The 14,973-nt window shown below is 45.5% G+C and overlaps 1 protein-coding gene across 1 annotated transcript in view; it reads right to left on the bottom strand.

Annotated features, from left to right (window-relative positions):
• Window positions 1-10,881, bottom strand: part of Smarcal1 (SWI/SNF related, matrix associated, actin dependent regulator of chromatin, subfamily a like 1) — a 52,246-nt gene extending 41,365 nt beyond the window's left edge. The window contains exons 1-6 of the mRNA XM_028760621.1: window positions 10,739-10,881; window positions 8,935-8,971; window positions 7,859-8,514; window positions 7,124-7,174; window positions 3,070-3,282; window positions 2,473-2,523 (exon numbers count right to left, since the gene is read on the bottom strand). Of these exons, the coding sequence (XP_028616454.1) occupies window positions 2,473-2,523; window positions 3,070-3,282; window positions 7,124-7,174; window positions 7,859-8,456 (913 nt within the window). The 5' untranslated portion in view covers window positions 8,457-8,514; window positions 8,935-8,971; window positions 10,739-10,881. The remainder of the gene's footprint in view (window positions 1-2,472; window positions 2,524-3,069; window positions 3,283-7,123; window positions 7,175-7,858; window positions 8,515-8,934; window positions 8,972-10,738) is intronic.
• Window positions 10,882-14,973: the final 4,092 nt, after the last annotated feature.

Genomic DNA, 14,973 nt, shown 5'->3' with positions numbered 1-14,973 from the left:
TCTCCTGCAGCTCTGTCTCCAAAGGCTTGTGTTGGCAGCTCAGCTCACTGGGTGCTTCTGAGAATCCCACCCTTCCTCCTCAGTGCTGTCTAGTGTCCATTCCTTGGCACTGGCAGATGACAGGCTTGTGCTGTCTGGCTTCATGAGTCATACAGAAGTCATTTCTACAAAAAGCTCTCTGCCAGAATGCGCTAGCCCCACAGCTGAGAGATGCTAGTGTTTTCAAACAGCAGCTGACAAGACAGGATCACGGAGAACCCTTCTGGACTGTGACAGCCAGGGAAAACAAAAGGCCTCATGCCAATTTCACTGTGGGCAGAAGGCCTCCAGTCATGTGGGAAGAGAAATCCCTGAGAGGCTCTTTCCTAGAGGAGATGACTCTTATCACGTCTTTGATGACATGTTCAGGCCTCACTGCCATTTCTTAGGTAGCTTTAGACGCATGCGCTCAACTGGTTTGAGGTCAATAACCTGACTTCAGACATGAGGAAGGGGACCTCCAGGTCAAAAAAAAGGAGCAGATTCCCTAGGTCTGTGGTACTAGTGGAGTCTGAACCACGGTGGGAACCAGGCTCTCTTCAGCAGGGCACTCTCTGGCCTCTCAGTGCTTAGAGCTGGCTTCATAATTTCTTAATGGGTCAGGTTCCAGATGCAGCAGGGGTTTAAATCGTATTCTGTCACCACTGACTTCACTGTGGCCCCCAAACGTCCCCAGGAAGGAAAGCAACGGTTTCCTTGCTGAGACAATGTAACCAGGAAAGGTCTATAAAAATTCTAAACCTAGAATTGCTGACTCTGGACCCAGGGAATTACTAACGTCTCCTACAGACTCTATAAGTATGCCTACTGTGTGCATCTCTCTGCATGAAGAACTCACTGTGCTCACTAGACTAAGGTCTATAGTCTCCAAAAGAAACCAGGAATTACCGTGGAAGGCTGGGCCTGGACTCCTGGTTTCCCAGCATTGTGTACACCTGCTAATACTATGTATCCTGCATTCTTGGTCCACAAAAGGCAGAGCTTCTTATTGCTCATGTATTTATCTCTCCTGGTCAAGAAAGGCAGCACTACAGTGAGAAGAAAGAACTGATTCTCATCTCACATCAAAAATTCAAGTTAGGCCAAACAGTTCCCTTTGAAAAACAGCAGCCAGAGAACTAATCTACACTGGCCAGTCTTCCTGCTTCAGCCAGTTTTTAAAAGATACCAAATAGCACCACCTCATAGTCAACTTAACTTTACAGTTTACAGCAAGGCCTTGCTTGAGGAACAAAAAGCTTTTCCTTTGTATTTAATTCTGCCAGTGAGGCAGATAGAGATTTAAATAGGGTCTTAGGTAGCCCAAACTGACCTCAAACTTGCTAGATAGCCAAGAATGACCTTGAACTTCTGGTTCCCCTGCCTCCATCTCCTGAGTATTAGGATAACAGGCACATCCCGCCTTACCCCTGGATCAAATGCAGGCCTTAGGCATGCCAGGCAAACAAACACCCTATCATCTCTAGCCCAAAGACGACCAACCCTTCTTACTAAAAGGACAAGTGTGCCACAAACAGTTAGTTATCTACCCAATAGCTGATATTGCACAGTAAGTCAGAAGACACAGGATGGAAAGCAACCCAGCTCTGTCGTAAAGCCCTAGCCTGATGGACAAGTACCTACTGGCTCCTCACTCCCAAGGCTGGCCAGCTCCCTGCTGTGACGGGCACCAACACACAGCTCCTGCCACGACCTGGGCTGACCAGTAAGTCTACAGGGCACTAGGTAGGGGGAGCACAACTGTAAAAAATCACTACTGCTTTAAATTAGAGGAGAGTAGTGTTCCGAAGCAGGCTGAGCTATGACCACAACCACCTTTCTCAGGGGCACTTAGAATTTTAGTCCACCTAAGAAGAGTACAAGGACCAAAAATGATAAGCTAAGTGAACCAGGTGTCTCCCTTTTGTGGTCATGGTAGCTGAGCACACATCCATAGCCTTGGTCAGACTCTAAGTCCTGTTAAAATTCTTCACCTATCATGTTTTGCCTTCTGCATTTGAAGGATGCAGCCCATGATGCAACCTCCAACCAGAACACTCTCCTACTTTCTAGGTCACTTGGTGCTGGACATAAACTGAGAGGCTATCTCAAGGAACTTCCATTGCAGTTGTGTGATCCTGACACTCCTCTGATTTACCAAGTCTATATCCTTCTCTTTAACTGTCTATGATGACAGGAAGGCTTTCAGGCCCTGAGAATTACAACAGCACCACCCTGCCCTTATGGATGAAGAGCCCTCTGTCTGAATGGTTTTTACAAAGCTGCTGGGACTAGCAGGCTTGAACAGGTTCATTCAGCTGCTCTGCCCTCAAGCATGAGGGTACCAATATTACCGAAGCAGAGAGGAGAAACCTCTCTTCAGAGTCATTTTAAAGCTAAAGCTACTACTCAAGGTAACAGCATGATAGGAAAGCAGAAAGGTGAGCTTCTCACTTAGTTTATTGTGCTCTTCCAAGAGAAAGTTCCACTTCCTGGTCTTGATATCTGCAATGAGAAGAGAAAAGCTTGCTCATTTGTGTTCCAACTTCATGAACCTCTAGCAAGCTTTCATGATGGATGTGGTGGTTCTGAGGTTGGTACCACAGCCCTCACCAGGAAACTTATTAGAAACACAAGATCTCCCTGGTCCCCACCATCTCAAAGCTACAGCATTAACAATCAGCCTCCTCTGAACACCCTAGTTTGATACCACTGTCTTGGGGTACAGAAAGGCATTACTTTGTAGGGCATCTTCTGTTTTACTGCTCTTCTAAGGCTAAAATAGAAGCAAAGTATCTCTAAAGCCCAAGCAGTAATGCACCTGCATTTGTCAAGACAGTGCTGACCAGGTGATTAAGAACACTGTAGGATGTTCTCTTTGGGAAGCTTAGAGATAAAGCAGCTGCTACTACTCATTCACTCTCTGTGACAACTGAGGTGTTAGTGTCCTGTAGACATAGCTATATCTCTATCAGGAAAGTCAGTCTGAACAGTCAAAGATGGAGACAAATAATGCTGACATCACAGACCGCACAGAGATCAGTCACTTGCCGTAATTCCTGGATTCCATCTGTTTAAACAGGGAAATCAGCACCTCAGAATAGCTGATGTCAACCTCGAAGCGAGATCGGGAGATGAGCATGCATCTCCCTGAGACAAACGTAAGGGATGGAGCTGAGGGAAGACTGGTCTGTCCCCTGACGCTGACATCAACATCTTCCAATGGCTGCAGGGAGACCGTGGAGAGTCGCTCGACTGCCTTCACTGTGAAGAGGAAAAAAGGATGGACATGATAAGGTGCATGAGACTGGACGACTTTCACCTGAGCCAGGACATTCAGAAAGGCCAGACAGAATGCAGGGCAGGGAACTCAAGACCATGAGGTAGATTAGGAAGTCTTATGAGCATCCTTTAACTGAGGCTTTGAGCATTTTCATATTTATCAAGTGTCCTGGGCACAGCAATATAGATCTGGACTCAGAAGGCCAAAGGGCCCAGGAGTTGGATGCTAGCCTGGGCAACATAGCAAGACCCTTGATGGGGAGTTGGAGAGGGAGAGGGAGGAAGAGGAAGAGAGACAGAGAGACAAAGACATACAGAGAGACAGACAGAGAGCATGTGAGCAATTTTTCTGTTTCTTAAGTTTTTTAAATTAGAAAAACAGATATTAGAAATTAACAGGACGGTGTAGCTTGTGATGAAGGTTACATGTTTTAAGTAATCTCTGTTCTGCTTGAGAATCTGCTGAAGTCAACACACCACAAAGCACCCATGCGACCCTATGCATAGATACTCTAGCAACTGCTTAGACACAAGATGAGAAACAGAACCAACAGGCTGTCACTACCACCTACCACTGAAGTGCCTCACGGACGTGACAACATACAACTAAACTGATAGAAACAACGACTAGCACTTGAAAGGAGAGACTGCTAAGACAAGATGCGTACAGAGAACTTACACAGGAAGAAGACAAAGCGAAAGGATGGAGACGCAGCCAATCTGAGGCAGGAAAAAAAGTGACTAGAAAACAGAAATATTCAACTTTACAAATAACCAAAGGAATGAAAAGCCATTTTTTTACATATTAATGTTGCAAGATTTAAAAAAAAGAAAACAAAACAATAAAATCCAGACAGACATTCACAGTACTAGCTGAGACTAAGACCTTTTTGGAAAACTGGATAGACAGGCATGAGTTTTAAGAGGTGATCATCATGATGCTACTCCCCAGAACTAAAAATACAGACATAAACCTGTGCATAGAGGAGCTTCCTTATGGATGCAAAACTAGGAAATGGGAAGCAAATTAAACAGCAAGAAAATGACTTAGGCAACTCTGCTACATTCATACAATACAATGTTATACAATTACTAATTTTTTCTGTAAGAAATTTTGGAAAAGACAGTATAAAGTTTACTATATTCAATAATACAAAATACTTGAGGCTCATGATGATCCATTATGAGAAGGACACCCATACACTCATCACACAGAACTGCTAGCTGTCACTGAAATAGGAATGTTTATGAGAAAGGCAGGGTGCAAATTATATATAAATGTAACACTATTTTACTTAGTAACAGAGAAAAGAAGGGGACAAAGTGCCTGCAGTGGCTGAGTCCAGAGACTGTGGATCTAATATCCCTTCTTTTGGCATTAATACACTCTGTGAATTGCGTGCTAAGTGCAAGGTAGGGTTAAAAAAACCAAAATCCAGGTTAGGGATGTAGCTCAGACTGGAGTGCTGACCGAGCTCACCTGAGGTCCTCGATTCAGTCCCAGCACTGTAGGAAAAGAAAAGGAGGGGGAAATACAGAATCCAGACACATTTAAGGCCAGAACTGTCAGGACAACAGTGATACGAGAGGATGCTATCAAGGACCAAAGGATGCCAGCTGGTGATCAAGGAGCTGCTCACCATGCACAGAGTTTGAGTTTAATCCCCAACACTTAAAAACAAGCAAAAACAAAAAAGGCAAGCAGTGGCGGCATGGTATGGTGGTGGCATGGTATGGTGGCATGGTATCGTGGTGGCACATGCCTTTAATCCTTGCAGGCCACTCCAGACACAATGGAGGCAGATCTCCAGACCAGCCTGGTCTACAGAATGAGTTTCAAGACAGCCACACAGAGAAACCCTGTCTCAAAAAACCAAAACACAAGCAAAAACCCCCAAAAGCATAATCTAAGATAAAAAGTATAAAAAGGCACAAAAATGATAAACCTGCTGGTCAGTGGTGGCTCATGCCTTTAATCCCAGCACTTGGGAGGCAGAGGCAGGCAGATTTCTGAGTTCGAGGCCAGCCTGGTCTTCAGAGTGAGTTCCAGGACAGCCAGGTCTACACAGAGAAACCCTGTCTCGAAAAACAAACAAACAAACAAACAATGATAAACCTGTGTGAAACTTAAAAACAGAAAAGCAATTTATAAATCTGAAGTTGCTGCAGGGGAATTCAGGGTATATCGAGGGTCCACACTCCAGTCAACCTCATTTTAAAAGTCACATGGAAACTGCTGTGCTTAACACAAGTAGGTGCAGCAGTACAAAAAAAGTAATCATGCCAAAAAACCCTACATAAACTCAAAAAAGTCATCCAAGTCACAAAGCACCACGGTCACAAACAAGATCAAAAGACAGCATAGCCAACAAAACTGCCCAGTGGAAATCAATACCATGTGTCAGGTGTCAAACCTGGAATCTTAACCTGGCACTTACAGCCTCTTCTAATATGCAATGACTGCATTAAAGAAAAGCTCACCACCATAGCTGTCACGGGCTGAACTACGGCCCCCTCAACGTCCTGTCTGAAAGTCATAAGTTCCAGTACCTCAGAATAAGACCCCAAGACAGAGCTTTTCAAGTTAAATAAGATCACTTGGGTAGCCCTTAACAATCCTTAACAATGACCGGTGGAGGGAGGGGCGGGTAGAGGGATAGGGAGGTGGGGATAGAGACAGTACGGGAGTAAGGGATGGAGGGAGGGAAGAAAACAGAGGGAGAGAGAGAGAGGTTGGGGGAGAGAGAGACAGAGACAGAGAGAAGCAAATACAGACAAGATGAAACTTGAATGCTGGGAGGCTATGAAGATATGAACCAGAAGTTCTCAATCTATAGGTCATGATCCCCAAACAATCCTTTCACAAGAATCACCTAAGACTATTGGAAATAACAGATATTCATGATCCATAACAGTAGCAAAATTACAGTTATGAAGTAGAAACGAAAGTAATTCTATGGTTAGGGGTCACCACACATGAGGAGCTGTTAAAGGGTCACAGCGTCAGGAAGGTTGAGAACCCTGACATGGACAGAGGATGACTACCAGCAAGTCAAGGACAAAGGCCACAGGGGAAACGAGGCCTGCACACACCTTGGCCTCAGATTTCTTTCCTTTAGAACTATGCAAATACGTTTCTGTTGCTTAAGGTCCAGTTTGTGTCACAGCAACCTATCAATGTGCAGGATACCACCTAGTCACACATTTACAAAGACGAGACCAAGGAAAGAACAAGTAAAGTGTGCAGAAACTGGCCCATCATGCCCCAGAAAATGTCCTGGTGAACCCAAAGAATTCTATATCATGTGTCAGATCCTCTGAGAAGTGATCCGAGCATGCACCCTCTGAAATGGGCGGAGGGAGTAGAACTGGTGTAGACACAGCGGCTGGGAACAAGCCAGGAGAAAGGGAAACAAGATCACAACCAGGACAAGGGGACAGAAACACTGACACAGGACAGACTCAGACAATGGGGTACTGATAAGGACTGGATGGATGCACCTGACTGAGCAATGTGCCCCCCTGAACTTGGGGGTTCACTAGCCAGGGTCAGATGTTAAACAGCCATCTCCCTAGGAAGCAAGGCCTGACACAGCTATCAGTCCCTGCTGGATCTGCCACAGCCCAGGGGAAACAGGCACTCTGGTTTGAATTGCACTTGAATAACTAATTAGCCGTGTGTCTCTGTACTAGTTACTCATTTGAGACTTCATTTCCCCATTCGTAAAATAGTTGTTGTATGAGTTAAGAGAGATCCCCAGTAGGCACTAGGCACCAGCTCATGCTAACTTTTCGCTGCAGGTGAAAGAATGTGTCCACTTACTCAAGGCTCTGTAGTCACTCATGCTGAAGTTCCACGTCTTCGTAAAAGGATCTGAAATAAACAGAAGGCTGATCACGTTTTGTCTTCATTTGTAGTCTGACACTCTCTAAGAACTTATTTCCTGGACAACCAGAGGCCAAATTCAAAGCACTGACTGGCAGATTCTCACAGGCTTAAAAAAAAAAAATCTCTACAGGAGACAAATAGCCAACACCGGTAATTCTTTTGTTTCACATAATGGTAGTGCAGGCCCACAGAAGTCATTTAACTAAGTGGGCTGAGGCAGCTAGGACTGGAACCCAAATCCTCTGAATTGCTTGTAGTCCGGCAAAGGTGTGAGCAGCTCTGAGGACCAGCAAAACTAGCCACACCCAGCACTCCCTTCAGATCAACTAACCCAAGCTCATCGTTACTGAGCCGGCTCAGCACTTTAAAACTGAAAGAAAAGAAAAAAAAAAGTCTTTGGATTTCAAACTACTGTTTTTAGGCTCTAATGTTATATAATACATATAAAGCACCTGGCAGAGGAACTGGCAGGCTCCTCAATCAACACTGGAAAGTTCTCTCTATGGCCGAGTACTAGCTAAGTTTAACAGCTGCTTGAGGCAGTGTCTATTACAAAGGGAGAAGCCAAGCTAAAATAGAAAAATGTAATGTGCCAATGTGCCTTCTTAATATTTATGAGGGACTGTCAGAAGAGAGTCCAAAAATAGAAAAAAGAAAAAGCCTCATTACCATAGTGTCTGCTGGGCAGAGACTTAAACACAGCAATGAGCTCTTGGTTGTAGCCGATCTTTACCCGGAAGCGATCCCCAGTCCTCACGCATGTTCCCCGTAGACAGCTTGCTTTTTGGGGTGAGGTCTGTAGTGCCTTTGGGGGTCTCTCTTCTGTCCTAGGTGTTTTTCCCCCTAAGGCATAAAAAGTGTCTGAAATGCTCTGCCCAGACGTGGAAGGCCTCGCTGCTGTGGCCTCTAACTCGGGATCCGTGGGAACTGGTCCAGAAGAGGAAGCTGCTGTGTCCTGGGTTGTCTGCGGAAGGCCAACGCTGGATTTATAACCCAAAGGCTGTTGGTTCGAGACTTCTAGAGGACTAGGACATGAACTATTGAGATTCTGTTGCTTGAAAATGGCAGCATGGCCTGCTGGCCTTGAAGGCTCTGCTAGGAGATTCAGGAGCGAGCCCTGCCTGGACTGGGACGGGCCATCGGCAGAGGAGCCTGAAGCTGTGCTCTCTGGCTGTTCTGCTGACAACTTCTCAGCTCGACGGGCCAAAGCCTTTTGCCGATTCTCTTCAATCTTTTTCCTCTGCTCCTCTGTAAGTGGCAAGGACATTTTTAATAGGATAGGTTCATGCAGCGACGTCACTCTTTAATTGGGAAGTTGGTAAAAGCTGGAAAAGGTAAAAAGACAGGAATAAAACTTAGTCCACCATGTTGCTACTTTGACTAATAAGGTTTTGTTCCAGGTAACGTGTTAGAAAAAGCTAAAGGAAGAATTGAAATTTCTTTTATAATTAAAATGAAAGTGCGCGAGCACACACACACCCACGCTCGCACACGCACGCACACAGACAGTAAGTAGTATATTCTAAAATGATGACCGAGATGAAAAGCAGACAGTAAACCCGAAACTGACTGTGCTTCACTGGAGCACTCTCCCCCTTCCCACTCGCTGGCCAAAGTGAGTTAGCAGATCCCAAGAAAGCTTTACAGTGAAAGCTAACTTCATTAGAAGAGACAAAGACTACATTTTAAACTAGAAAGGTTAGTGGATCAGACAGAAATAGACCGACCAGCTACCAGCTACATACCATGCTACGGCGCTTGCTACAATAGCCTGTTCCCAACCTGGAAGAAGGAGAAAGAGCATTAGCCTCATAGAGACTGCACACTAAATTCTCCCCTTGCCTGCCATCTTCATTACGTTTCTGTTGACTCTGCAGGTGGCCAAATGCAAGCCAGAACAGCTGGGCCTAGAGCCTGACTTCCAACATGCAAGAGCAAAATGACTCTTGGAAAAATAAGGGGACAAAGAGGAGAATGGGGGACAAGGGTCACTGTACCAAATTCGGACAGAAGATATAAAGGTTCAACTGTCATCTCAACTAACACACATTGCCACTACTCAGAGCACAGCATAGTTCTGAATTTGTCTTCCATATATTTGGAAAACACAGATATTCATTACAAAGTAAGTTCATCCTATACATTTTATTTTGTACTGTGGATTTCATTTACCCTAGACATTTTCCTATAGGCTGAACCAATTCTACAATGTTCTAGAAGCAGGGGCCTGAACACCAAATGCTCTGGCTGGGTCTGACTTAAGCCTTATCCAAATAGCATTGCCTTAAAATATTACAGGATATTTGAACCCACGTTTCTAGTTAGGGTTTGGCTCGGCCCTTAGCACACACCTTTAATCCCTCTGGCTGGAATACAGACGTTCCCTTAGTACTCACCTTTAATTTCAAACAATGTCAGTTTGTAGGAGGAAGCACCCACGTTTGAAAGTGATGTCTAATTGAATGGCAGAAAATGTGATGAATCAGAGTAAGATTCGATAGAATAGGGTACGCCCAACTCTCACAAGGAGAGGAAAGGAAAGCTACTTAAGGGAGAGACAGACAGTACAGGAGGAAGAGGGTACAGTCCAGGAATACAGTAGTTTGTGGAGAGCAGCACAGTGGAATTGAGAGGGAGAAAGAGCAGTTTTACTGGAAGAATTTTACAGACACAGATTGATGAGAGAACAAGCTAAACACAGGTAAAGATAGAATGAGCCAGAGAATGAGAAGGAGCTGGAAGATTAGGACAGATCCCTAGAGTTTGTTTGAGACCAAACAGAGCAATTCAGAGGCAGAGAGAAAAGCCAGATTGAGTAAGTCAGCTGGGAGAGGAGTCTGAGTCAGAACAGCTGAGATGAACCAGCCAGCTAGAGTTCAGAATGAAGAAAGGGTGAGCTTACTCAGCAGCAAGCCACAAGAGGCTGAAAACACTCAAGGCCCAGACAAGAATATAAAGAGACTAGAAGCTTCCAGGACTAGGCCTAGGTTAGCAGACGGAGGCAGTAAGTCTCGAAGACAACAATTACAACAGGAGAATAAAAGTTACTTTTACATTATAATGCTTGTAATACAGGAAATACTCCAGTGGCATTGCCAGTCGTCAAAGGAAGATCTAGATTTCAGAGGGTTTAAATTTTATTTCCTGCTAAGACTCCCTTTAGACAAAGGACCCCAAAACATCTCTTCTCACAGATGTTACACGAAAGCCAGCCAGCCAGCAGCAATTAAAACTCTCAGCCTTGTACTCAAGCAGGATTATCTACCTAAACTGCGACGGCCTGGTATGCTGACTGACCACCTAGTCGGAGAGGTGAGACCATGGAATGAGAGGCCCAACTAATAAACCACAAATCACAAATGAACCCCACCGCATAGACGTCCCTCTTTGCTGGGACATCCTGGGCGCTTGCAAAAAGAGGACGCCCCTCCCCACTTTGCCTCTAGTATTTCTACTTGGATCCTCCCATCCTTGCTGTTCCCTCCTTCCGCCGTATTTGGTCTCGTCCATCTCCAAAGCTGCTGCCTCTTTTGCAGCCCACTTTCTTACCTGGGGAGGCTTACGGTAAGGTGAGGCACCTTCTTAGAACAGCCCTAGCCCAGGAGCGTCTTTCAGAGCCTTGCCTAAGCAGTTTTCGCTTCTGGACTGTTAGAGGAATTAAAACTCAAGCGCTGCAACTTCACCCATCTTGGAGCGGGACTCTGGCATTGAATGGCTCGGCCACCGTCGAACTACCTTTCCCAACAGCCAATACGGCTGCAGATCACGGGCATAAATTGTGGGTAGTAATACACTTGGTGTAGGGCCTTCTGGGGTTTGTAGTTTGAGTCCGAAAGCCTGCCCATTGGAGGTTGGTGAATTTGAGAGGCGTCACATTGTAGGCGTGTCAAGGTGTGGTGCACCCTGGGAGTTGTAGCCAACCGTTTAATCAGCCGTAAAGGCAGCCCGTGATGCTGAACATTTAGTGTCAGCGGTGTCTCCAGACATGTCAGACAGCCAGATTGATTTGATACTTAAATAAAGATTTTCTTGGCACACCCATTTCTAATGGTGTGTCCTTATAAGCCCCAGCCGCTGCTAAGTATCTGCTTTCCTAAACCAAAGAGGAATTGGAATTGTTAGAGCCTCCAGTTAGCGTGCTAATCATTAATATGAGCTTAAATTAATCCGTACTACAACCTATGAAGCATAGACAGAAACTCATGTACCCAGACTTGTCTAGAATTCGCTCTGTAGCAGAGGATGACTCTCCTGCCTCCACGTCCTACAGACTTGCACCATCATAAGATTATTGTATCTTTTTCTCTCTTTTTAAATACAGGATCTTACCATGTATCATTGGCTTAAATTTGACAGAGATCCTTCTCTGGAGTGCGATTAAAGTTGTGCACCACACACCCAGCTCTATTATCCTCATTTTATAGATGAGAAAACTGAACCAGAACTTGTCCACAATTTCCTCAAGGCTGTATTCAGCTACTTCGTTATTCTGATTCCAAAGCCCTCGTATCTGTCAGATACTGCCATGGTTAGTTGAGTCCATTCCCGAGCACCAGCATTCTTTCCAACCTGCAATGGTTGAGTATACTATTCTCCTGTCATCAGCGTCTATGTGAAGGTTGTTACAATTCTGTTTTCAAATAGAGCTCATTACTAAGAGGTATACAGATCTCTGAATACAGAGTGAGTTGGGAAAATGACCAGACATTTAAGGAAAAGTGATGTATTTTTTAAATAAGAAGAGATGAGGTGGCTTCAATAAGATATCCACCAGCACAGGAGCTGTCAAAATAGCAGCCCACAACAGGTGGAGGAGGAATGTTGCTAGTGTTGGCTCTTTATGCCAACTCGAGCAGGGAAGGCGTTCCCTTTGTAAACTTGGTACACTTTGTAAATGTTATAAACCCTCAAGGCACACAAGTGGCCAGGTCCCGCCCTGCAGAAGTCACTCGTGGTTGTACCAGTGTGTCTGGAGAGTGTTCAGGCCCCGCCCTACAAAAAAATCCAACCAATCGCTGAATCCCAGGCCACCCTGGAAATCCCACCTACCCCCAAGAAACTCTATAGAAACCCTACATTCTGCCCAGTTCTTTGCTGCTTCCCACTGGAGCAGAGGCAGAGAGGCGGAGAGGCGGAGAGGCGGAGAGGCGGAGAGGCGGAGAGGCGGAGAGGCGGAGAGGCGGAGAGGCGGAGAGGCGGAGAGGCGGAGAGGCGGAGAGGCGGAGAGGCGGAGAGGCAGAGAGGCAGAGAGAGGCAGAGAGGCAGAGAGAGGCAGAGAGGCAGAGAGACAGAGGCAGCCACCCTCTTGAGTTTCCGCCTCCCAATAAATCTATTGTGTGAAATTTGTTGTGTGATGTGACTTTGTGGTATTCCCAACTGCCAGGATACCTTTCCCCTCAGAGCTAGAACATTTTTGCCAGAGCAGAGCTGTAACACTTTGACTGGGGAAGCATCCCTTCTGGAGCAGAGTTGTAACACCTGGGTTGGGGAAACTTTCCAGGAAGCTAGAGAACTTCTGTAGGAGAAGCCTTTTTCTTCGGAGCTGCAACACTTACAGCTAGTATCTGAGGTAAATCTTATATCTTTGGCTTCCTGACTACTCAGGATCCATTTCCTGCTTCACAGTGTGAATAGCTACTAATTAGCCTTGCTCTTCCTGTCCCCTGCAAAGAGAGTTAATTTGTTAAGACCGAGTGCTGTGCCCTTCATTGTGCCTGTCACCAATTCACATGACAGTCACTTCACTCTCCAGGCCCAGCTGATTCACCCACAGAGCAACATACTGTCCTTTGATATAAAGCAGAGGACACATGGGCCCGTGCATTCTAATCTCAGAACCCTGAATTCCTGTCAATTCGTGTATCTTGCTCCTAGAAATTCCAGAGTAGAAAGTCTGGAATTGGACTAAAAAATGTGGTCTCTTTCTAGCTCTAACATGCTAAACTTGAAGTCAGTGTTTAGTCTAAAACTTGTTTTCAAAAAGCAAACCAATCAGATTTCAATCAATATTCCTAGCATTGGCTTTGTCGACAACATAATCTATAATAAAATAAAGCTTGTTTTTAGGGGGAAGGGAAAGTGTTTAAATACTTATTTGGGAAGTCTGTCTTGCCAGACTGGCCTCAAACCCCACAACTTCTTACCGAAGCCTCCAGAGTGTTGGGATTACATGCATACGTTGACACACCCACTTTTTAAACAGTTTATCTACTTTAAGAAGTTCTTAAGACAACAGTGAAAACCCATTCATTAAAATGGCTATAAGGGCTGGGCAGTGGTGGATACATACATCTTTAATCCCAGTACTGGGGAGGCAGAGGCAGAGGCAGGCCAGATGGATTTCTGTGAGTTTGAAGCCAGACTGCACAGAGAAACCCTATCTTAATTAAAACGCATGTGTGCATGTGTGTGTGCACGTGCACACACACACACACATATTTCAAAGTTAGCACCATGTCATACATTTCAATGAAATCAGCCCATTCCTCTGTTAACATTATTTTAGGACTGAGTTACATACCAAATAAATGGCCATTGGTAAATAGTTGACCCATAGAGAAATGTATACCTTGAATTTTAGAGCTAGAAGGTGCTAGAGCTCTAAAATTCATTGTAGTCCATTATCATCATGGTGGGAAGCATGGCAGCATTCAGGCAGACATGGTGCTGGAGAGGTAGCTGAGAGTTCTGCATCTTGATCAACAGGCGGTAGACAGTGATTGTGACACACAAACTAGGCTTGGGCATCTGAGAACTCAAAGTCCACTTTCTAGTGGAATACCTCCAACAGAGCCACACCTATAGGGCTACTCCCTATGGGCCTAAGGGGGCCATTTTTATTCAAACCACCATAGTGTGTGTGTGTGTGTGTGTGTGTGTGTGTGTGTGTGTGTGTGTAGGGTTATGTGAGTTCTGGGAACTGAACTTGGGTCCCCTGCCACAGCAGTATGCACACTAACCCGCTATGCTATCTCTCCAGCCCAAGAGTTGAATCACGAGGGATGCACAGAGAATGCAGGTGTTGGGACAATTGTTCAGCCCAGTGTCATCTTTAAAGGTAGATTATTCCTTAGCTCCTGCCATACAGCTTTATGATGGCCTTGAATTTGCTGTTGTGTTTTTGAAATGTCCCCCACAGGTTGATGTTCCAAGTGCTCACTGATGTTGAATATTCTGAGAAGCCACGAAACTTTAAGGAGGTGGAGCCTGACTGGCAGAAGCAGGTCACTAGGGGAGGCATTTGAAGTTTATAGGAGGCTCTTTGTATATGGTCCCTGTCACGATCTTTTGCATCCTGGTCTGCTGTGATGTAAGCATCCTCTACTAGGAGTTCTGGCCATCATGAACTGAGCCGCTGTGCCACACTCTTCCCTCCCACCCCCTGAAGCTGTTATCCAAAATAAACCTGCCCTCCCTGAAGTTGTTTCTACTGGGTATGATGTTCCCCATGACTCAAAAGCAGGGCGACTGTTGTGTTTTATAAAACATCGGTTGTGTGTGTGTGTGGGGGGGAGCGAGGCAGATCCTGCCAAGGTGTACCCCTGAACAATCAAGCCAAGGGAAGCCATGGGACAGGCCTAACATAAAAGCAAGTTTATTGTGAGAAGGGAAGGGGGGCAGAGAAAGAGAGGGAAGGGAGAGAATGAGCGGAAGAAGAGGCTGACAGGGACACGTGGGAGAGAGGGAGAGGGAAAGAGAGAGGGGGAGGGAAAGAGAGAGGGGGAGGGAAAGAGAGAGGGGGAGGGAAAGAGAGAAGGGGAGGGAAAGAGAGAAGGGGAGGGAAA

Source organism: Grammomys surdaster, unplaced genomic scaffold (assembly GCF_004785775.1).
Source record: "Grammomys surdaster isolate TR1022 unplaced genomic scaffold, NIH_TR_1.0 126546, whole genome shotgun sequence".
NCBI lineage: Eukaryota > Metazoa > Chordata > Mammalia > Rodentia > Muridae > Grammomys > Grammomys surdaster.
Note: the sequence above shows the minus strand (reverse complement) of the source record. Positions and strands in the feature narration are given on the sequence as shown.